At 48.6% G+C, this 20,617-nt stretch overlaps 3 protein-coding genes across 6 annotated transcripts; 1 reads left to right on the plus strand and 2 right to left on the minus strand.

Annotated features, from left to right (window-relative positions):
* Nucleotides 1-114: 114 nt before the first annotated feature.
* On the minus strand, nucleotides 115-3,537 carry stard3nl (STARD3 N-terminal like). 2 transcript variants are annotated; one of them, XM_049747929.1, is made up of 9 exons: nucleotides 3,370-3,537; nucleotides 2,554-2,855; nucleotides 2,173-2,250; nucleotides 1,990-2,067; nucleotides 1,684-1,737; nucleotides 1,474-1,591; nucleotides 1,241-1,345; nucleotides 1,114-1,162; nucleotides 115-1,020 (listed from the first exon to the last, which is right to left on the minus strand). In XM_049747929.1, the coding sequence occupies exons 2-8, from the start codon at nucleotides 2,755-2,757 to the stop codon at nucleotides 1,131-1,133; spliced, it is 669 nt and encodes a 222-aa protein (XP_049603886.1). In that variant the 5' UTR covers nucleotides 2,758-2,855; nucleotides 3,370-3,537; the 3' UTR covers nucleotides 115-1,020; nucleotides 1,114-1,130. The 2 variants fall into 2 exon arrangements, with proteins under 2 accessions (XP_049603886.1, XP_049603885.1); XM_049747928.1 differs by having other exon boundaries at nucleotides 115-1,162.
* Nucleotides 3,538-3,928: 391 nt separating this feature from the next.
* LOC125985135 (solute carrier organic anion transporter family member 5A1) lies at nucleotides 3,929-12,829 on the minus strand. 2 transcript variants are annotated; one of them, XM_049747727.2, is made up of 11 exons: nucleotides 12,654-12,828; nucleotides 10,846-10,996; nucleotides 10,012-10,782; nucleotides 8,038-8,170; nucleotides 7,749-7,966; nucleotides 7,439-7,603; nucleotides 7,168-7,366; nucleotides 6,935-7,094; nucleotides 6,619-6,863; nucleotides 6,273-6,337; nucleotides 3,929-5,849 (listed from the first exon to the last, which is right to left on the minus strand). In XM_049747727.2, exons 2-11 carry the CDS (start codon nucleotides 10,919-10,921, stop codon nucleotides 5,362-5,364), a joined length of 2,520 nt encoding a protein of 839 aa, XP_049603684.1. In that variant the 5' UTR covers nucleotides 10,922-10,996; nucleotides 12,654-12,828; the 3' UTR covers nucleotides 3,929-5,361. The 2 variants fall into 2 exon arrangements, with proteins under 2 accessions (XP_049603684.1, XP_049603683.1); XM_049747726.2 differs by having other exon boundaries at nucleotides 10,012-10,996; nucleotides 12,654-12,829.
* A 1,172-nt stretch (nucleotides 12,830-14,001) lies between these two features.
* On the plus strand, nucleotides 14,002-20,193 carry LOC125985155 (double-stranded RNA-specific editase B2-like). Of its 2 annotated transcripts, XM_049747762.2 has the most exons (10): nucleotides 14,002-14,224; nucleotides 15,568-15,867; nucleotides 16,071-16,399; nucleotides 16,621-16,723; nucleotides 16,799-16,970; nucleotides 17,085-17,248; nucleotides 17,772-17,931; nucleotides 18,385-18,566; nucleotides 18,634-18,815; nucleotides 19,003-20,193. In XM_049747762.2, exons 1-10 carry the CDS (start codon nucleotides 14,152-14,154, stop codon nucleotides 19,174-19,176), a joined length of 1,839 nt encoding a protein of 612 aa, XP_049603719.1. In that variant the 5' UTR covers nucleotides 14,002-14,151; the 3' UTR covers nucleotides 19,177-20,193. The 2 variants fall into 2 exon arrangements, with proteins under 2 accessions (XP_049603719.1, XP_049603720.1); XM_049747763.2 differs by lacking the exon at nucleotides 18,385-18,566.
* Nucleotides 20,194-20,617: the final 424 nt, after the last annotated feature.

Consider the following 20,617-nt stretch of genomic DNA (forward strand, 5'->3'; position numbering starts at 1 on the left):
TCAAGTGTTTAGGACCGACATTTAAAAAAAAAAAAAAAAGTTACTGCTCTTTCTTGCCACCCCGATTTTTTCACATTTTCAATTGGTTCCCAGTGAGCATAATTGACACTCTGATGACATTTTTTTCCCACTTTATTTAGCAATTCTCGTACTGCATACAGGTGTTCTCCTAAATAGATAGATATGATGTTAATTAGACCCTTTGTTGCTGTGTAATCAAGTTCTGACAATTGTGTGTCGGCACACATTGGCAAGCAAGTGTACCCCTACACCATCAACCACTCCCAGGTCGGGCTTTGTTGTCCTTTGCCTTCTACATTGGATGGACTCCTCACCGAATTCCTAATGTCATCTTCCATCTTGATTTCAAATGACTACTTTCAATGCATGTCTTGGTCCAAGTTCACTCCGCAGCTCAATTTTCAATTAGTGGAAATGGGATTCTTTTAAAAACAGTTCAAAACAAAGGCTCAGTTCCAATTTTTTCAAATGCGGCCTGGAGCACTCACAAATGTGGTCAGAGGTGGGCAGGCTGGGGGTATATCCGACCTGGAAGTGGTCCAGGCGGGCGAGCGAGCGGACTGCTTGGGAGGGAAAGTGCCTGTTTTGAACTTGAAGCATCAAGCGGTCTCGGTTTGCATCCGCTTCAGTGACGTCTGCGTCAAACTCCATTGCAAAGCCTCGCCTCGTTCTGCCAATATTTCCTCCTGAATGGCTCCTCCGGGGACGTGAAATATTGCAAGCGTGGTGTGCATCCTTTAGTCTATGACTGTGGTTTTGTGTGCTTGCTCTTAATGACAGTTGACTCAGCAAGACTTTTATTTTGAAAGGCATCACTTTCCATGGACATTTGGTTCCCATTTTGACTGAGAACCGCAAATACATTGTCCTACTGGCCGCGAATACGTTTTCACTACTTCATGTGAAAGCCCGGACAGAAAATCATGATTCTATGTGCGTGCGCGTGTATGTGCAAGTATAAGGCAAAGTTTTCCCTTCAAAGCTGGTGCACAAAACTTCCTGTTCAGACAAGCAAAAAAATTAAAAACCAATAAAAACACTCACTGCGCCTCCGCCCCACTCCCCCACCCCCCCGGCATGCATTGGCGTTACCCGAGCTGTCCCGAGAGTCAGCGCTTGTCCTCCAGGTCCTCATCCGTGTCTGCCCAAGAAAAGAGAGAAAAACAAAAGTTGAGCGGTAAGTTTGTGGTTGCAACCAGTCACACTCAGGGGCGCTCACCTGCCACCGACTCGGGCGGCGAGTAGAACTGGCCGTCTGACATGGGGCCGGGAGCGAAGAGAGGAGCTCGCTCTGCAGCGGTGGCATCCGGCGGGCACCGGTAGCCTGAGCAAGACCACGCAGAGACATGCAAGGTGGGGGGGGGACGCGCATGCACCCACACAGAGACAGACAGACACACACGAGCTAAGCGAGGAAGACGAAGAGGAGTGGGAGGAACACAGCCTGCTCACGGTTTTGGTCGTCGGCTTCTTGAGGAAGAACCTTGAAGTCCAGCAGCCAGGTTTCGATCCAGGCCAGTACGAAGGAGATGATGGGCAACAGGTATCCGAAAGCACCCTGGGACAGCAGCTGACGGAAAAACCCGGACAAAGAAAGACTCCAGTTGAAATGCATGGACGGACAGACAATCTCCTTTGCTAATGAGCTTCTTGAAGACTTACCTTTGAAAAAACCACTTTGACGATGAGGAAAGCGCAGCTGACGGCAGTGGTGATCTGAACGCAACACAACCAGCAAGACGCTCACCACAAAGTCTGCCTGTGTGTGCTTTTTCTGTGAACATGCCGACGTGTGTGTGGGTGTGTGTGTGTGTGTATGTGGCAAATGTGTGTGCATTTTGCATGGTGTGGGCATGTGCATTTTTTTGGGTGTTTTTGTGAGAGTGTTTGTCAACACGTGGGTGCCTTTAGTGTGTACAAGTGTTTTGAGCGTGTGCATCTTGCATGTGCTTGAGCGTGTGTACTCACAGCCACCGCCCACCAGTGTCTCAGCCTGCAGACGGCGTAGGCCAAGATGAGGACAGCGAATCGGAAGACTGCCAGAAGCTGAGGGGGCGGAGCCCAGGCAGGAAGCAGAGGGGACAAAGTCGAGGAGGCATTTTTGATCAAGTCAACTCAAAAGGTGCATCCCAAATAATTGTGTTTTCTTACAAAGATGTCAAAGAAGGAGGCGTGGTAGTCGTAGTGGGCCACTTCTCGGTTCAGCTGTTCGGGAAGGCCGCCGTTCACCTGGCACACACGTAGTACACACTCAATAGCGCTCCACGGAACCTTTGGAAAATAAATTAAACCCCGACAGCAGTTTCACCAATTAACACAAAATTTTGCTGGATGCACAGAAAAGTCACAAGGACTTGTGTTGGAATTTAAAGGGGAAGTCGGCCATCTTGATTTGCTGTATGGGTGAATTGGCGATAGGAAGCAAGCGTCCTTGATTGCGGTAATCTGCATCAGCGGCGTGAGGGCGCACAGAATCGGGATTGATACGTCCGGTGTGAGAAAAACACGGGCGGGTCGTGACAAAGCTCTTACGTTGAGCTCAATGATCCACAACAAGGTGACGAACAAAAGATCGAAGGTAACGAAGAGGCAAAAGGTCCGCCTGACGTCCGAGATGCAATTTGTCTTCTTCTCCTCCTTGTACGAGTCCATGTGGCCCTGGAGGGACGTGGAGCTCCTGGCCCCGTATCCCCCCGTCACACGAGAGTCGGTGCTGCTGCTGCATCGGCTGTCCATGGCAGCGTACGGGCCGCCACCGACCGGGACCGGGCTGCTGGGGGAGTCAACCTTGGTCAATGCACACGCTTGCTTCGCTGGCTGTCACATGACTCCATCTGCGTGACACACATTTAGCTCGGTTAGCACGTACGTGCTACAAGCGGCGCCACCTGAGGAGCGTCATGCATTTAACCCTCGGCGGCGTCTCATCCGCTACTGTTGTGAAAACGGCGCTGAAGTTCAGAAATGCCCAAATCCCAAAGCTTAGTGATGTCACAAGTTCTGTTTGAGAGTATGCTGTGGTGCATCACTCCCATGATCCTCAACCCATTTGTGACAACACTGAACTAAGAGGATGCAGATCATGTTGACAAGAACTGCAGATGAAGGAAGAGTTTTAGAACGGCAGCAAAGGATAAGAATGAGTAGAAGAATGCAAGATTTTCAGCGGGAACAAACAATTACGGTCATGTTTGCTCTCCTTGCGTCAAGTGAGCAAGCTTGAGGAGAAGAAGCTTCTTTGGCTCGAAACGAAACAGAAACGACTCAGCACACCAAACGCGTCGTCATCGTCACGCTCACATTTAAATTAAAACACAACCTCAGGCTACACCTTCACTCACGGCTTACCTTTCACTTGGACCCGTTTGAAGTAATGATGGGTGCCGTTGATTTCGGAGCGTGTATCGAGTAATCCAGGAAGTGTTTGGCGGAGCGCAACCGGAAGTCGATGGCGCGCTGCATTCTGGGAGGCGGAGTTAACTTTCCGGAAGAAGTTGCATCACCTTGACGTCACACCGAGTAACGCGGCCACAAACACGCGCAGAAAAAAAAAGTAAACATAAAATACACACAAAATATACATGTTTACACAAGCAAAAACATACATACATGCACAATCACTAACAAACACACACAAACTCACAAAAGTCCGTGCACTCACAAGAATGCACACGCAACCCTTAACTCACTCACGCTGAATACACACAACAATAAATGCACACACATTCAGACAAAAAAATAGGACTTAGACGGACAGACTGGACAAACACAAACTGAAATTCACGTGCATGCGCAGACAGCCGCACAAAAAGCAAAAAATAAACATTTCCCCCTTTACAACTTGATTGGTTGAGCCCTGTAGGTATTTTTTGTTATGAGCGCGCCCTCTGAAGGCAACAACACGATCTGACAAAAACATTACTTTTTATTACTATTATTTCATCTTTTGTTCACATTTTTGACGGAAAGAGCAACCCAGTGAGGCGACCTCGTAAAACAAACAAAAATACTGAGATTTTTTTATATTCAACCTGGTGGTCACATGAAGATCACATTGCTCCAATAGGCTCAATATGGCGCTATTGAGTTCATGATGAACTCCTTTTGGTTGTTACGTGCAGGTCCACAAGTCACCAGCAGGTGTCGTTTAAAACCAATCAGAAGAGGAGGTGTGGTCACGTGGATGACAGGCTGAAATGGAGTGTTCCTTTAAAAAAAAAAAAAAAAACATCCACCAAACGATGATCCAAACGGCTTTTATTCTCACAAGGGTCAACTAACTGGCAGGGCCTATGATTCTAATCGCTTTAGCTTCTCCCGCAATGCATTGCGCCCAGCCGTCATGTCACCCAGTGATGGTGTGTGCGTGTCCCAGAGTAACTTGCCATCAAAGACCAGGAGGTGACCCAAAAAAAAAAAAAAAAAACATGAACAATTTCACATTTGTTTCTATGGAACCTTAAGGATGGCGTGAACCCCTTTGATCTTTGTCGTGTGCGTGAATTACAACACATCATTAAGCGAACAGCATGATCGAAGTCGCATGCGCTCCTTCCATCGTTGCAACAAAATGCGCCAGTTTAAATTGCCATCTGGAAGGGAATAAAATTCCTCATCATCTCAGTGGCTTTCAGATTTTGTTTGGCTGGATGAACTTTGTGGCGCTTGCAACGCTAGATCGGTACGTCAAGGTTTCATCTCCTGCTACGCGATTGGTCCAATCAAGCAGCAGAGCTGCTGAGGGTTTGAGTCGCTCCCGTTTAAGAAGGCAGGGCATGGTTGCTTCCTTGGGTTGTACGGATATTGAAGCCAAGTCAACTGTCTCGCAATGTTTGCCATCAAAGCTTGTTGAGCGCCACCGAAGGAACGCCGCAGTCAAAATGTGCTAGGGTTGCTTTGGAATGTCATTTGGTTACATTTCCAAAGGGAACCAAAGCGAGCCAAACTCTTTTGAGGCAGCATTCTTTTGAGAATTGATTTCTTTTTAAATGTCATGCCAGTGAGGTAGGGTGCCAAAAGGTGGCTAGAAAGCCTTCCCAAATGTTGAGTGCGGAAATTCAACCAAGTTGGACTCAGTGGTACAGTAAAGTGTTGTGGTGATTTTGGTGCCTCGTTCTTCACCCGTTCACTATGGCGGCGTTGTATAGCGCACCACGGGTCATGTCCACAATGAGCGCACCGAGGTGGGCCAAGTCCAGTTTGAGGGGGCAATGGGGCCGGAGGTTGTCCTTTTTTTTTTTTTTTCTTTTTCTCCCCCAGCAGTGTGCTCACATGGAAAGTCAGCCGAGACGTCGGATCCACAAACTGCAGTCGGCATCTGATCGGCCAGCCAGCCGACAGTCAGACGCGCACGGCCACCTGCTCCAGGGAGTGCGCCGGCGCGGCGGGCGGCGTGGCCGCTTTCAACTCGTTGCCCGGGCAACTCTGCGTGCTGACCCCGCGGTTGAGGGCCCCGGCACGCGGGAGCACGCAGGCGGGTGGCGGCACGGTGTGCTCGCTGCGCGGGATGTTGACGGGGCAGGAGCGGGTGCGCGCGTGGCCCTTGCGGCCCCCCGGGTGGCATACCAGGCCGCCCACCGTGTCGGTGGGCGACAGGTGGCGCTTGAGCCAGCGCTCTACACGCTCCTCCTTGTACTTGATGGAGTACCACGTGAGGAAGATGAAGAGGAAGCCCAGGAACTTGAGGCTGGCGGCCAGGCCAAAGTAGACGAAGCGGAGGGACGTGACATCGTACTCCCAGCACGAGCCGTGCACGCCGCAGTCCTGTTGCCACAGCATGCAGGTGGTGTCGATGACGGCGCCAAAGTAAATGGGCGTCGGGATGTAGGCTGAGAGAAAAAAAAAAACAACAGGTTTAAAGATTGTGACGTGACGTCACGCCAAAGCATCAACACGAATTTACTGCCAAACAAACAGTAGGCGGGGGACCACCTGAGCCGGTTGCCAGCCAATCGCAGGGCACACAGAGAAGAACAACCATCCGCACTCGCACTCACACCTACGGGCAATTTGGAGTGCTCAATCGGCCTGCTAAGCATGTTTTTGGGATGTGCCCCGAGAAAACCCACGCGGGCACGGGGAGATCATGCAAACGCCACACAGGAAGGGCCGGAAGTGGAATGGCACCCACACCCTCCTAACTGTGTGGCGGAATTGCTAACCAGTGCGACCACCACTAAAAACTTCAGATTGTTTTTATTATTTTAAGATGGCAAATGTTGGGAATCCTGCTGAGGTGCTTTTGTACTCACCAAGCGTCCTGAGCAGAACAAACTGCATCCCCAACGCAAATGGTCGCTCCTGCTCGGCCACCGACCTGCACAAACGCACCCGTTAGCACGCTGGCTAGCGGCTCACGTTTGCAAACTTCATTTGAATGGGGTGTGGGGATAAGTATTTTGAGGAAAATACATTTTTTAAGCATCAACATTTTTAAGCAAAAAAAAAAAGAAGAAACATCTATTAACTCTCACTTAAAATAAAATAGTAGTTTGTCAAGCCATCATCTCTCCATTGTTGAAAAACATTTTCACTTCAAATATTTCCACGTTCATTCTGTTAAAGTGGGTGGTCCGTTTCCCGAGTCCTTGGCCGTACCTGAGCGTCACGATGATGGCGGAGGGCTGAGCGCAGGCGGTGATGAGCGTTACGATGAAGAGGAAGACCAAGAAGGGGATCAGGGTGCCGCAGGTGCGGTCGCACTTCCCCGACACGGCGTATCCGTTCTCATTCAGGTAGGTCTTGACGATGACCAGCTGCAACTGGTTGCCGCCCGTCCCCCCCGACGAGGGCGTGATGACCTGCCGGCTCTGCACGCACGCGCACTCCGAGTAATTGCGCATCTGCAAGGTCACACTGTTAGTCCGGCCGCTGTGAAAGACGGCAAAGGAAGCCATCCGATTGGCCGACTTACGCCGCTGCTGTCGTTGGCGACGGCACTGCAGCCAGCCAGGCAGGGGTTGAAGTAAGTGATGCCGTCGGAGCCGCAGACAGGGGCGTACTCGTGGATTTTACAGCCGCAGTTGACGTTGCAGCCGCCCGTCAGGTTCCTCTGGGTCATGGTCAGCGTCGGCCTGAAACACCAAAGGTGAGGTGGCAAAATCTTCGCCGCTGCTGCCAATTGGACGCTTTGTTTGGCGGACCCACCCGGTGGTGTAGGGGATGTTGATGCCACCCAGGTTGATGCTCTCGCAGCCCACGATGAAGAGCGTGGAGAAGCAGAGCAGTGAGACGCCGCTGCAGATCATGGCCAGTTTGGCCGACTCGCGGGCGCCTAGCTTCAGTTTCTTGATGATGTAGCCACCTAACACGATGCCCACGCCGGCGCTGGGCACGATGATCACGCCTGGTGAAACGGCGGAAGGAACGTTCAGAAGAGACGGCGGGCACGCCGCAAACCAATTATGCCGGCGTAAACCTGTGTAGATGCTGGCGCTGGATGCCGGGATGCCAAACTGCGACTCGATAAACTTGGGGATGAAGGTGATGAAGGCCGTGACGATGGCGCTCTCGGCCGTGTAGGACAAGCTGACGAAAAGGAAGGTCACGTTGCTCAGGATCCTCACGGCGGCCTTGGGAAGGTCTGCGGGAAAAAGCACAGATAGTGCAAAGGGCTCAAGGAAACTGGCAGAGAGTCCGATTCAAGAACCTTGAGCAGTCTTTCTTCTCATTCCAAAAGTAGAAACAAAGACCTCCGTCGACCACCATTAAGTAAATGGACAGCGTACCTTTAATGTCCTTGCCGAAGCCCATGGAGGAGGTGACAGCTTTGCCGCCGCCGCCGCTCTTCTCCTTGAGGACATCGTCGTCGCTGGACATGTCGTCCAAGCTCAATTTTTTCCTCCTCTTCTTCTTCTTGTGCCGCGGCGGCAGCTTCTTGGGGAAGGTGAACATGGGGAAGATGACCAGCAGCATGGCCACGGCGCACAGCAGGAAGCCGCTCCACCTGCGCAGCACATCGTTTAGCCATTTTGCCCACCCGCCCGCCCGCTCACGTGCGCCTTCGTCAACAGTCACCAGTTTCCGATGAAGCGGGGATCGCTCTGATCGATGTTGACCGCCGTCTTGGGATCCACGTAGAAGCCGATGAGGACGCCACCCAGCAGGTAGCCCGCCGCCGGGCCCAAAGCGCCCATCACGTACATGACGGCTGGACAGAGCAAATCAGCCGAAATGGGATTTGGGAGTCGAGGAACGGTAGCTCTAGCAAGCTGGGAAGAGCAGCGCACAAAATTTGAAAAACACCTGCCAGGTCGCGACATAAATTAAATCAGACATTGGGAGGAGATGTCAGTTCACATCTTAACATTCTTCAAGCAGGAGCGAACAAGTGGGCCTCTGTGCGTGCGGGTGGTCACATGAAAAGGAGATTTTGCCAATTAGGGGGAATTAGCAGCGTACATTCCTCAGCTGCCTTGGCATCACACACCAAGCGTGCAGTGAATAGGATCCAAATTGCCTCTTGCGTCCTAGCCCCGTTTCCCTTCTTTGGTTGCTGGTCACTTGATTGGATCTGTCTCGAGCACGTGCACGTAAGACGGTACAAAACGGTCTCACAAACGCTGAAGGGAGCGGAGGGCATGATGCAGAGGTGAACGCTCAAAGCTGCGAGTCTTTTTCTGCTGAGCGAGCAACCACCCGGTCGTCACGTGCGCAAATGTCCCGAGACAGTCAGACGGACACCAAGGGGGCCAGACACAATGGAATGCTGGGCGTTGTCACGGCAACGCGCTGACACAGCACTCATCTCCTTAACGCTTCCCGGCACGGTGAACGCTTGCGGACGACCGCCGTATTGGAGCAAGCGCAAGACAGCGGCTCTCAGGTCAACGTTTGAACTGGACGGATTTCACTGCTGAAGGAATGTTTTAAGCTGGACCACAGCCAGTTAATTCCCCGATTGCTTTTGCCCAAAGCATTGTGAGAGCGCAGGGATGAATGAACTTGGCGCCAATCTATCTTTCAAGGCAAATATCCCGTTGAGTTCGAACGTTGACAACATCGTAATGAGCCAAGTAGAACAGAATGTTTTGAATCAAAACGTCGAAGAGGACTCGCATTGACGTTTAGTGGGCCACAGAAGCTTGGTACCGCTTTACCCTGGTACTCGCTTCAGAGCCAGAATTTTGTTTCTTTATTCCGAGTTGGTAAGGTTCACACCGAACAGTGGGACAAAACAAAGGCAGAAAGTGTAAGAGCATTCAAAAGCCATCTGAGCTAAAATGAACATCAGTTCAACTGTTCAGTTCACTTTTTTTGATTTTTTTTTTTCACCACCTCCAAAAGTGTCACATTTTTTGGGGGACAGAAAACCCTCATTCTGATTTGGTGCGTAACCTGACAAGTTACCTTGGAGGTGGATGGCGGGCGGCACGAAGAATGACATTCACCGAGAGCGGTGCTCTCATCTCAAAGGGAAAGCCAGAAGAAAGATGACAACAAAATTGGAGGTTTGGAAGAAAAACCTGACTGGACTTGTGATTTAGATACAAAAGATTGGTCTCTGAATGCAACCTCGATGGGGCATCATTCCGGCATCCCGCTGACGGAATGTTGACATTGCCCAGCTGAGCTAAACGTTCTCAGGTGACTTGAGTCCAAGAAGACATCTATTGTTTGTTTGGTCACATTCATTCACTGCCTCAGTCCTACAAACACTGACACACTGGAAGCCGTGTCGAATTTGATTCATATTAAATTAGGAAGACTGACCAATAGGGGACCCAGGATGGACACTTGGGGAACCCCACAGTTCATTTGCACAACATGCTTCTTTCTTCTACATCATTCACGAGTGAGAATTTTCCCATCACTTATGACTGCGTTCTGCATTGTTTTTTCGTGAAAGTAATCACGTGACTCCAAGTAGCGGAGACAAATTATTTGTGCACTGATGCTGATTCTATTTGCCACAACACATTGGGAGTAGTCCATGCAAAACAAACGGTGGAACTTCTCATTTCTCGTGCAGGAATACACCCCCCAGCTTACCCAGGTAGAGCGAGGCGTTCTCCTTCTTGACATTGTCATCCAGGTAGGTGGGCCCCAGCGTGTAGATGGGTGTGGAGCCCATGCCCACCAGGATCTGCGCTATGATGAAGAGCGCCACGTAGAGGTTGTGCTCATTGCCCTCCTGGTCCCGCGGACAGGACGTCACGTCCACGCCGTCCCTGCGGCTGCTGGCGTTGGGGCTCTGGCACAGACCCTCGTGTGCCGCTGACGAGTTGACCTCCTGGATCTGGTAGGCGGGCGAGATGAAGTGCGGGAGCGAGAAAAGGGCGGCGCCCAGCGCGATGAAGACGCCGCCCACCGCCAGCCAGCGCGGCCGCTGCCCCCTGCCCCCAAAGTAGCTAATGAAGACCACCACCAGGAGGCTGCCGATGTCGAAGCAGCTGACCAGCAGGCCCGACTCGGAGCTGCGAAGGCTGTAGCGCTTCTCGATGGTCGTAATCACGCTGCTCAGGTAGCCCGACACCATCAGCGACTGGATGAACGTCAGGTAGCACATGCAGAACAGGAAGCAGCGAGAGTCCTGCAGGATGAGCGCCAGGTACTTCCGAGTGGGCACGCCCAGTCGCGTCAGGAAGCCGGGCGGCGAGCTCCGGCGGGCCAGCTTTTTACCGCACCGCCCGGCAGCCAACGACGGGGAGGAGGTGGAGTTCTCCACGGGCCGGTTCAACGCCGATTTGCCTGCCTTGGGGAGGAAGTCGCTCGGCGGGGAGGCATCGGCACGGCCAAGCCGGATGAACTCGGTGCTCTCCTCTGCCGTGACCGAAGCAGACAGTGAGGCTTCCTCTTGGGCCCGGAGACACGGATGGGTCGTACCTGGATCTTCCGCCTCGCTGGAGCCGGCATCCTCCTTGCGAAGGGACACAGACAACTCGGACAAGTCGGCCTCCATGACCGCCTGCCGCGTCTGGTCCGGCTGATGACGCTGCCAGTGAGTGGACACCTCACGGGGTCATGGCGCCAGCAGCTTGAAAAAAAAAATCAAGTGGGAAGGTTGTTATTCCACCCATCCTGAGCATGATAGCGTCAGTGGCTAATCAGTAGCCTTTATTGCCCTGCGACGGTGAACAGATCATTTTTGGTGGCAAATAACAAAACTTGTGTTGGAACAAAATCCCCAAACAACACTTTGGCGTCAGAGAACGAAATGCAATATTTGTTGTTTTTCACACAAGATAAAAAAATAGATGTCTGTGATTATTGAGACATTATGGCTCCGAGGCTACCCAGCAAGCCTGTCAATGGCCTTTTCCAATATGTGTTAGCATTAAGCTAGCGGGAGTATAGGTAAGGGAAATTTGCTTGGTTGTTTTAAGTACACAACATGACATTTTCTCAACTTTGTTTAGTTTGACTGTAAACCAGCTGGGAGTGTGAGAAGAAAAAAAAACAACAACTCAAAAGCTCTGTTTTGAAGAATTGTTGACTATTTCCAATCCCCCAACCTCTGATTGTTGTGAAGTGAGTAGAGGTGAGTTTGCCGTCATCAGAACCAGAAAATCTCACATATTGGCCCGCAATAAAATGGGCCCAACGGCAACTCGGCAAAGTCATACGTCGTCGGGTCTCCTATATCTCATGGTTGGGCTTTGCAATCGCTTGATGGAATAAATTGAGTGGGTTTGGCCAATCCAAGTGGAAGACTATTAAAGTGGCCGCGGCATTGTTCGAGACGTGCCCTCCGAGAAAAAAACATTTGGACAACCCTGTTGTGACTGTCCCTCTTCTTGAGGAGAACCTGCCTTGTCTTTCCTGCCTGCCCCCCACCCTGCCTGCATGGATCATACGGTTGTTCCACCCCACCACCCTCTTCCGTCAAGGGCATCCATCTCCCACATCATTGCCGCTTAGTTTCACCGGGACATTTGTTGTGGTAGAAGATAACGGCAACAACAAAACGATGATGAGCATCGGTGGGGGAGGGAGAAGCTGCGGATGCTGCTTGACTGACGACAAACACCGCAGTGCTTTTTTAAAAACGCGTCCGAATTTGACGCAAAAGACGGAAGGGGACTGACGCTTCAAAGTAAAATACCAATAATATTAATCAAAACAACAACAACGCCCATATTTGGCCCATATTTCACTCCAACGAGAGCATGGACCATTTAAAAAGTTCCTATAGGTCGTCGAAGAACTACGGCGACAATTAATCATGTTTTAAACGTTGCCTCACAAAAATTGCATGCAATTCAACATTTGAGGACTTTTGCTACATCATGTACACTGCTCGTCATCTATTAATAAATTCGGCCACGGTAAAAGGACCTTCACGGTCGGCTATTTCCTTCCGTCATCCCAAAACATCACGCGAGTGCAAAACCAGGCGCAGCATGTGTCCGAGCTGCGAGTCGACTGACTCCAAATTAACGACGCGCGATTCAGATAACTCCAACGCAGCGACGCTTACAATGAAAGGCAGCCAACACGCCTTGTGGAGCATTCTCCTTTCATATCATTGAGGATAATTCCGACGTAAAGGACAATGCGTCGAGATTTTATTATGAAAAGTATTCCCAGGATGACACGACTAGCATGCAGTTAGCCGGACAAGTCGATCGCCGCAGTGATGCTCATTCCAACACATTTTAATGAAAAGCTGAACAAGAACAAGCGCGACTCACTTGACGGTTCGACGGGAAGAGACGACGAATCGTCACGCAGCCATGTCCGACTCCCTCGCGTGGGGGCCAGTGGCGGCGAGTGAGCAAAAGAAAAGATTCTCAGTCTTTTGTGGAGGAGCTGATCGAACCCAGTGTTGGAAACACGGCGGAAGTAGCCTGTGACGGCTTTCAAAGTAAAAGCATATCTGAAACGCGTTCAAAATTATTACGGAGACGCTATGAAAACAAAACATCCTGTAGACCTGAACCATGTACATACCCTATGTTTGATATTTGAAAACATTTGCTTATATTTAAGTGTTTGTGAGGAAATACATTCGAATAATGACTTAAAACGTCTAAACCGATGAATATATGTGAATATATGAATATGAATAATGGAAGAAAAGAAATATTTTGCCAGTCCCGACCTCTCGTGGACAACTAAGCATTTGCACGTAAGTCACCACACCCCGCCCCCATACTCAGAGTAAACATGAAATAAAATAAATATAACAGAGCCTGGGAATGTATTCACTTCATGATAGCGAGTGCATTTTAGGCATTTCAGTTCAATCATCAACAATATTGTATATATTTACAATACAGCCAGAAGCATGAATTGCAAATGCCGCTGTGAAAAATGAATTTGCTTTGAATGTGCTCGCTAGCGCGTGCCTTGATTGAACTTGAGGCAGGAACGGGTATGTGCAGCGACGACCTCTGGGCGTGGGAGCACTGCGCCCCACCCTGCTCCTATCGCATGTCTTGAAGGGGCGGGACCAAGCCCATCTAATTGTGTACCAGTCACACTAATAATGAGCTTTATAATGTCATAAAACATTTGACAATTCTTCAGAGAAGCAAAATGGCCCACTTGCTCCATCTGTTTTATGAATATACTTTGGTGATGCTCATTTTTAGTCTGATACGTGATCAATTAAGATTGCAATCGTCAGACAATTAAAAATGGTGTTCCGAGACAAAAGAAGGCGCGCAATCACAATCCCCCATCGATCCTGAGATTCGCTCGGCTTGGTCCTGGCAACGCGCGCTGCTCCTTGCTGTCAGTCATTCTCTAGCGTTGCATGGGACCAAGCGCCGAAACAAGTATGATAAGAGGAAGATGATGATGACGGTGACGATGAAGACGAAAATGATATCATCTTGCAATATGAGGACGAAAATATCGACAATGAAGGTTATGATGACGGTGATGACATCACAATGATGATGAAAATGATCACAATGATATAAGTCTTTGACTGAAATGGAAAATGAAAGCAAGCAAAGCTTTTCTTTGTGTTTTGGTTGAAGGACAAAGAGACAAAAAGAAACAAAACTCGAGGTGCAAACGTGAAGTTGTCGCCTAAGCCTCAACGAATCAAGCGTTCCCATTCAAGTTTTGCTACTGAACCAAACTTGTCACTGTCAATCAAGGCGGAGGGGGCGTGGCCACAGCTGCTTCCTCTCACTCCGCGAACATGATCCTTCATATTCATCATATTAGGCACACGTTATGAACACGTATGAAGTTAGCGATGTGGGGAGGAAGAGCCGGAGGAAGAGGAAGAGGAGGAGCAGAGTCAAAGGTGAGTACATCATTTTAACATATTTTATGTCAAGTTTGTCTCCTAAATGATTTCTGAATGTGGAGTTGCGCTCAGCGAGGTCAGTGCTTTGCTGTGTTGTCCTGAACATCATCATCATCATCATGACTGTTAACGAGTGCATTGGAGTCACCCTTTAGCAAAAAAAATAAAAATAAAAATAATAATAATCCTTGTTAGGATTCCCGTAGACAAGCCATGCTGTCCAGTTTCATTTCAACAAGCGCGCTCAACCTTTGGATTTTTAAAAAAAATTGAGATCGATACAAGTTAACTTTTCTCAATGATTTATTTTTTTATAGATTCCAAAACTGCCCTCGTTTCTTTTCTTGCAAATCTTGTTCTAACAACAATAACAATTAGGAACTGCTACAAATAACTTGTAGAGTTACGTCATGATTAAAGAATCCATCATTTGTTCAGGAATATTTGTACGATGTCTGCATACAACGCATTATTAGGATTATTATTACGAGAAAAAGATATTGCGCAAATCTCACATTCTAGAAAACGAACGAAGTGCAGTTAACTGGTGTGGAAAAGTTGAGATTGCGGCGTTTCCGATTGCGGGAGGCAGATGGCCGCCCGTTGTCGTAATTACACCATCAACAGGTCAGGCGCTTTAGCGCGTGGCGGGATTAGCGTGCCATTGTGCCGCATCGTTGTTTGTTTGCTAATCCCGACAAAAGGCGGCAGATTACCGTTTGATGGCCTTTTTTTCTCATTTAAATCCAGAGTTTTTATTCAAAGTATTTTCCCCCACTAATCCAACTTCCATTTTCATTAACACGCACGCACACGCACGCACACTTTCAGAAAATCAAACAAGTTTCTTGAACTATCAGAAAAACGAAAAACCGAAGAGTCAAATGACAATTGACAAATTGTCATCGTAAAAATGAGTCGTATTGATCCTCCAATGCGATTGTTGGTTGACATTGATTCTCCTTTAAAAGCAAAACAGAAATATAAAGCAGATCTAGTCTCTTTCTCGTGATAGTCCATCAACTTTCCTCGTATGAAGAAAAAGTTATTAAATTGAAACACAAAAGAGGAGATTATTGTTTTTTCGGCACCATATGTCACTTGAGTAATTCCTCCTCTGCCGTTTGTTCATTTCACAAATGGACGCTCGGATTTTCGGTCCCATTTGCATCACCTTGCATGACTGAGCTTGCTTCCTTCTTTACATCCTTCCTTGCTTCCTTCCTTCCATTGCCTTTGATGGTTTTTATCCAGGGGCACCGCAATGACGACATTTTTAAAAACCTAACATTTGCCTCGCTCTGAACGTCTGTCAAATTCAATCTCTTTACTGTTGTCAGTTACGGGCGGCGAGGAGGCGGGGAGGATTGGCGAGCGAGTGGGCCAGCCACCGAGCATGGGCGGCCCGCCCGCAGCCTCTGAGAGGAAGCGTCCCCAAACAGGGCACGTGGACGTCAACGACCTCCGCTTGAAGGGCAGGGGACCCAGTAAGAAACGGGCCAAAATGAGGGCAGCTGAGCTGACTCTCAGCTCTTTGGTCCAGTTCCCCCACGAGGGCTCGGAGGGCATCGGGAGCGCCGCAAACGATTTCACGGAGGATCAATTGGATGGCTGGCAAATGTTTGACACAGATGACACAGGTAGCCAAAGTACTCACGTGCAAAGAATTGATGCCGCTCTCTTTAAAGGGTTTCAAAACAAATAGCTGGCACGAGGTGACAGTGAGGATCATCAAGCATCAACGCGTACCCATTAAGACGTACCCAATCACCCGCATTACGGTTGATTGTAGCTGAGAAAAATCTCACTTAGCTCGGGCACTCACTTACTTTTTCTCGGGCAGAGAGGAAGGTCTTCCCCCAACCTGGCAGCCAATCCAGCCCAAAAGAAGTGGTCAGTACCCGGCTCTTGGGTGGTCTCGGTCCGATGGGGCTGCTCGGTCAACTGCGACCGGGCCTGCGCTACTTCTGCCTGACTGAGCGACTTCCCGGCCGGCCGGAGAGACGTTTCATTGCGGCGGTGCGGGTGGACGGGCGGATATTCGAAGGCTGTGGCCACAGTCAAAGAGCCGCCAAGGCCCGGGCGGCGGCCGCCGCTCTGCGCTCCCTCTGTGACGTTAGCCTAGAGAGCAAAGTGAATGGTCTCTGTGGGGACCGGCAGCAACTTCCTCAGGTGAGCGTAACACTCGTTCAAAGGATGTCGGGTATGAGCAGATTGGAGCTCGTCCCCAAACCTGAACCTCAAGTAGAGTAACAAGCAAGTCTGACTCCACTGCTTTCTTCTCCTGTGCCTTTAATTCTTTCTCTCTTGTGGTCTCCTGTCCCTGTTCCTTCACTTGTCTTCTTGCTGTTTATTCCTTCCTCAATCCCTTCTTCAACTGTTGTCATTTTCAGTTTTTTGCAGAGGCCATCTTCCAGCTAGCAAGACAAAAATACCAGCAACTAATGGACCAAAGCCCTGCCACACCCAATATGGCCGCCATTGTCATGACGACAGGTTGTCATGGTTCCAAAGGGGAAGAAGTTGCTATCGTTATTTCAGATCAATAATCGGAATCATTTTTGCTTCTAGGGTTAGAGTTGAGCACAGCTGAGGTGGTGTCCATGGCAACTGGAACCAAGTGTTTGGACTGGGATGGCGGTCATTGCGATGACAATGCGCTGCACGACTGTCATGCTGAGGTTGTGTGCAGGAGGGCGCTGTTGCGTTTCTTGTACGCTCAGTTGGAGACGCTCCTGATACGGTAAAGTCTAAGAGTAGTTGAATCAAGTCAAGGACAAGTCTACATCTAAGACTAGAGTAGGCCTGAAACTAGTCTAAATCCAAGAGTAAATCTAACAGTAAGTTTTTTGTAAAGTCCTGTAGACCAGACTGATGTTGGGCCGGCGTCCATCTTTGAACCGGTGACTGGTCGCCAAAGGGTCTTCAGGCTGCGAGACCACATTGGACTCCACATGTTTGTCACCTCATCACCATGTGGAGATGCCAGACTTAACTGTCCATATGAAAACGACACTTCACGTGAGACTCTTAGCCAGTCTTGACTAGCTCTGATTACGACTAAATCTACATCCAAGTCAAGTCCAAAGTTTAAGGCTTCGTCTCAAGCAAGTCTAGGACTACAGTAGATGAAATCTGAGAGTAGTTCAAATAAGTCTAAGATTAGGGCCAAGAACTAAATACATAACTAGGCCTCAGAGTAATCTCAGCGAGTCTATGAATACAGTAGGACGACAGTAGTCCAAGATCAAAAGTAGTCTTAAGTAAGCCTAAAATAAGTCCAAGACTCTGGAATTTTGAGACGACGGAATCTAACACATCTAAATCCAAAACATCGGAGTCAAAACTCATTCAATAAAGTCTCGGACAACGTCTTGAAGTTTAAGTCAATAGAGAGAAGTCTAAGAACTTTAGGAGAAATGGAAGACAAAGTCCAAGACAAGTAGATTCACATGTGCTGAAAGTGTTCCATAGAGAAGACCCAGAGAGAAAGACCACGCGATCACAAGAGACCATGTGTGTATTTGCGTTTGTGTGTCATTAGCGTCCATGAAGCCCAACATGTTGCGCTGCGGCCTGAGGACTAAGGTGGTGGGTGGCCAGGGAACGTTGCCCATCACAGCTCGGTCGGCCAATCCCATGGGGGCAAGCCTGTCACCGGGTAAACCTCAAGTCAGCATGTCCTGCACGGACAAAATAGCCAAGTGAGTAGCAAATAGACCAGACCACTGACTCCAACACACCCGATTCAAATGATCAGCAAGCTTTGCAAAAGCCTGAAAATGCTCCTGATGGTTTGACTCAGGTGTGTTGCATTAGGGATACATGTACATCTGAAGCAGGTTGGATAGCGGCTTTCGAGGACCAAACTCTTCTACACTCTTCGTTGGGCTTTCAAAATTAGACCAATGTCAGTCTGAGCCGACTTGGAAGTTTGACGGGCGTAATACGAGACTTCCTGCAATGACTCTTCTGTCATGGACTGAGTTGAAGGACTCTTAAACGTGACTTAAGCTGGACTTGGACTCCCCTCAAACTTAGGTGGACTACTCTTGGACTTTGATGATGTTCACCACTGGACTGCATAGACTAGTCTTGGACGTATTTAGATAACTTGGAATTGGTTTTATTCCTCAGATTGTTTTGTGTAACAACAGGTGGTGCGCGGTGGGCCTGCAGGGAGCGCTGTTGTCTCACCTGGTTGAACCCGTGTACCTTCGGAGCCTGACGGTGGCCACGTTGAGCCACACGGGGCACCTGCAGCGCGTTCTGGCTCGCCGCCTTGCCCCCAATAAACGTCACGCTGCGCCGTACCGACGGCAACTCCCGCTGCTTGCGTGTACATGTGCACTTTAACCCGTCCCTCTCTGCATAGCCGCAAGTGTGAACAGAAATGTTTGTTACAGGTCTGAGAAGGGTCGAGCGGCGTGCATGTGGAAATTCGTCACGCGTCAGCGTAAACTGGAGTGGCGGCGACGGCGACACCGAGGAGCTCAGCACCACGTCGGGGTTGCGCAACCGCTGCGGGACGCCATCCAGACTCAGCAGCTGTCGTTTTTTCGTCCGCTGGCAGCATCTGCACAGACGAGTAAGTGCACGCGCTCGACGCAACAGGTGTTTGGGTGCGGTTTACAAATTGCTTGCACGACTGTGGAGTAATCGAGTTAACATTTTGCAATCATGCAGTCGGCTATATTTTGAAAATGTGTCTGCGAATGCCTCGTGGTCACGAGTCTTAAAGCAGGCGCTTAGTTGGTCAATGCCTCGTCCCTCAGCTCAACAAGTGGACGTCAGAGGACAGGATGAGGACGTACGTCGCCTGGAAGGAGGCGGCCGGTCCGTACCAGAAGGCCGTGCGGCAGTTCGGCGTCGCCGTGCGGGACGCCGGACTCGGAACGTGGAGCAGGAAACTTATGCCGAGGGCTCCGGGCGCCGAGGAGTCTCGATAGCTTATGGCGCTCTAAAAACAAGCGCAATCTGACTTGCGGAATTTGGGGAGAGCGGCTGCCTTCTTGCGTCACCCCCCCATTCTAAAAAAAAAAACAGTTCACAAGTTAGCTTTATTTTTCATAAAAATAGTATATTTTTTTTCCCTCAGAAAGGCTTTTGGGTTGCATTTGAATGAACAGCAATAATCTGAGTTGAAACTCAAGTTTATCTTATGCTAGTTCAGCAATTAGTTCAATTTTACTGGAAGTTAACAGGCAATTCTGACTTGACTTCCATATATTGTTTTAGTCAATGCTAACTAAAAGCCAGCATAGTAGCGGAAGCATATAGCATTATAACATGTTATTAATACAGATACTTGAACAAGTTGACTTGTCTAGAAAAACAAATCACAGCGTTGTTAATTTGATGACTATTTCTGTTCTATTTATTTTTGTTCCTATTTGAAAAGTGTAATGGGTGTCCATGTTTTTGTCATGAAGTGACAGTGACATCTTGAAGAGTAAATTTTGCAGAGCATCAGTCACTTTGATTGTAAAATAATATTGCATTATATGTGTCATGACAATTTTTATAAGGTAAAAAAGATGATTTGTACAAGTGTGAGTGTCCAGCAGGGGGAAAAAGATGTCAGAGAGGCTGTGTCGGTCAGCGACAGTTGTTTTATTTTGATGGATGTGTACCAAAGTGACTTTGGCCAACATTCAAAATTAAGAGGCAGCATTTGACTGCTTCGAATGTGTTCGGCTCACTTTCAAATACGACCAGGTTGGAGAAGAGCTTTGTTTTCTTTCTTTCCTACATTCCATAAAAGACGGCTAAACGACAAAAGTCTGCAACGTGTAGACATCAAATCTGATTGGATGAACTGATAGCTTGCACATTAAACATACTCTCTTTGTATGTGTGTGCGCGTTAATAAACACAAAATATTTTTTATAGATTACCCTTTACAAATAGTGTGGAGGACTAAAAAGTGCTAATACAGCAGAGTTAAATCATTCATTGTGTGAAAGCGAAGGCCTTCACACACGTTATTCCTATACTTGAATATTTTTTGACTTATTCTGCCCACTTTTTTGACGCTTAACTACTTCCACATACTTTAACCGAATGTCTTCGTTCCACTTTTAACTAGTTTCAAATATTCATGACAACATTGTTCGCCATTCATTCTTAATGGCACAGTCAACATTTCACATTGACATTGTTCCAGTTTGAAATTCACATCATTCAAATCACATTGGGGAAGATTTTCAACATTCCCAAAATTGCCGAGTTCAAGAATGACACATTTTCACGTTTAAAATTTGCGCAAAATTTCATTTTTCACTTTTAATTTCTACATTTTTCAACCCATTCCAACTTTCAAGTGTTCATCTTTTGCCTATCTATTCCAAAACTTCCCACTTACCAAAAATTCCACCTTTTCAATGTTGA

The sequence above is a fragment of the Syngnathus scovelli genome, chromosome 17 (assembly GCF_024217435.2).
Source record: "Syngnathus scovelli strain Florida chromosome 17, RoL_Ssco_1.2, whole genome shotgun sequence".
In the NCBI taxonomy this organism is placed as follows: Eukaryota; Metazoa; Chordata; class Actinopteri; order Syngnathiformes; family Syngnathidae; genus Syngnathus; species Syngnathus scovelli.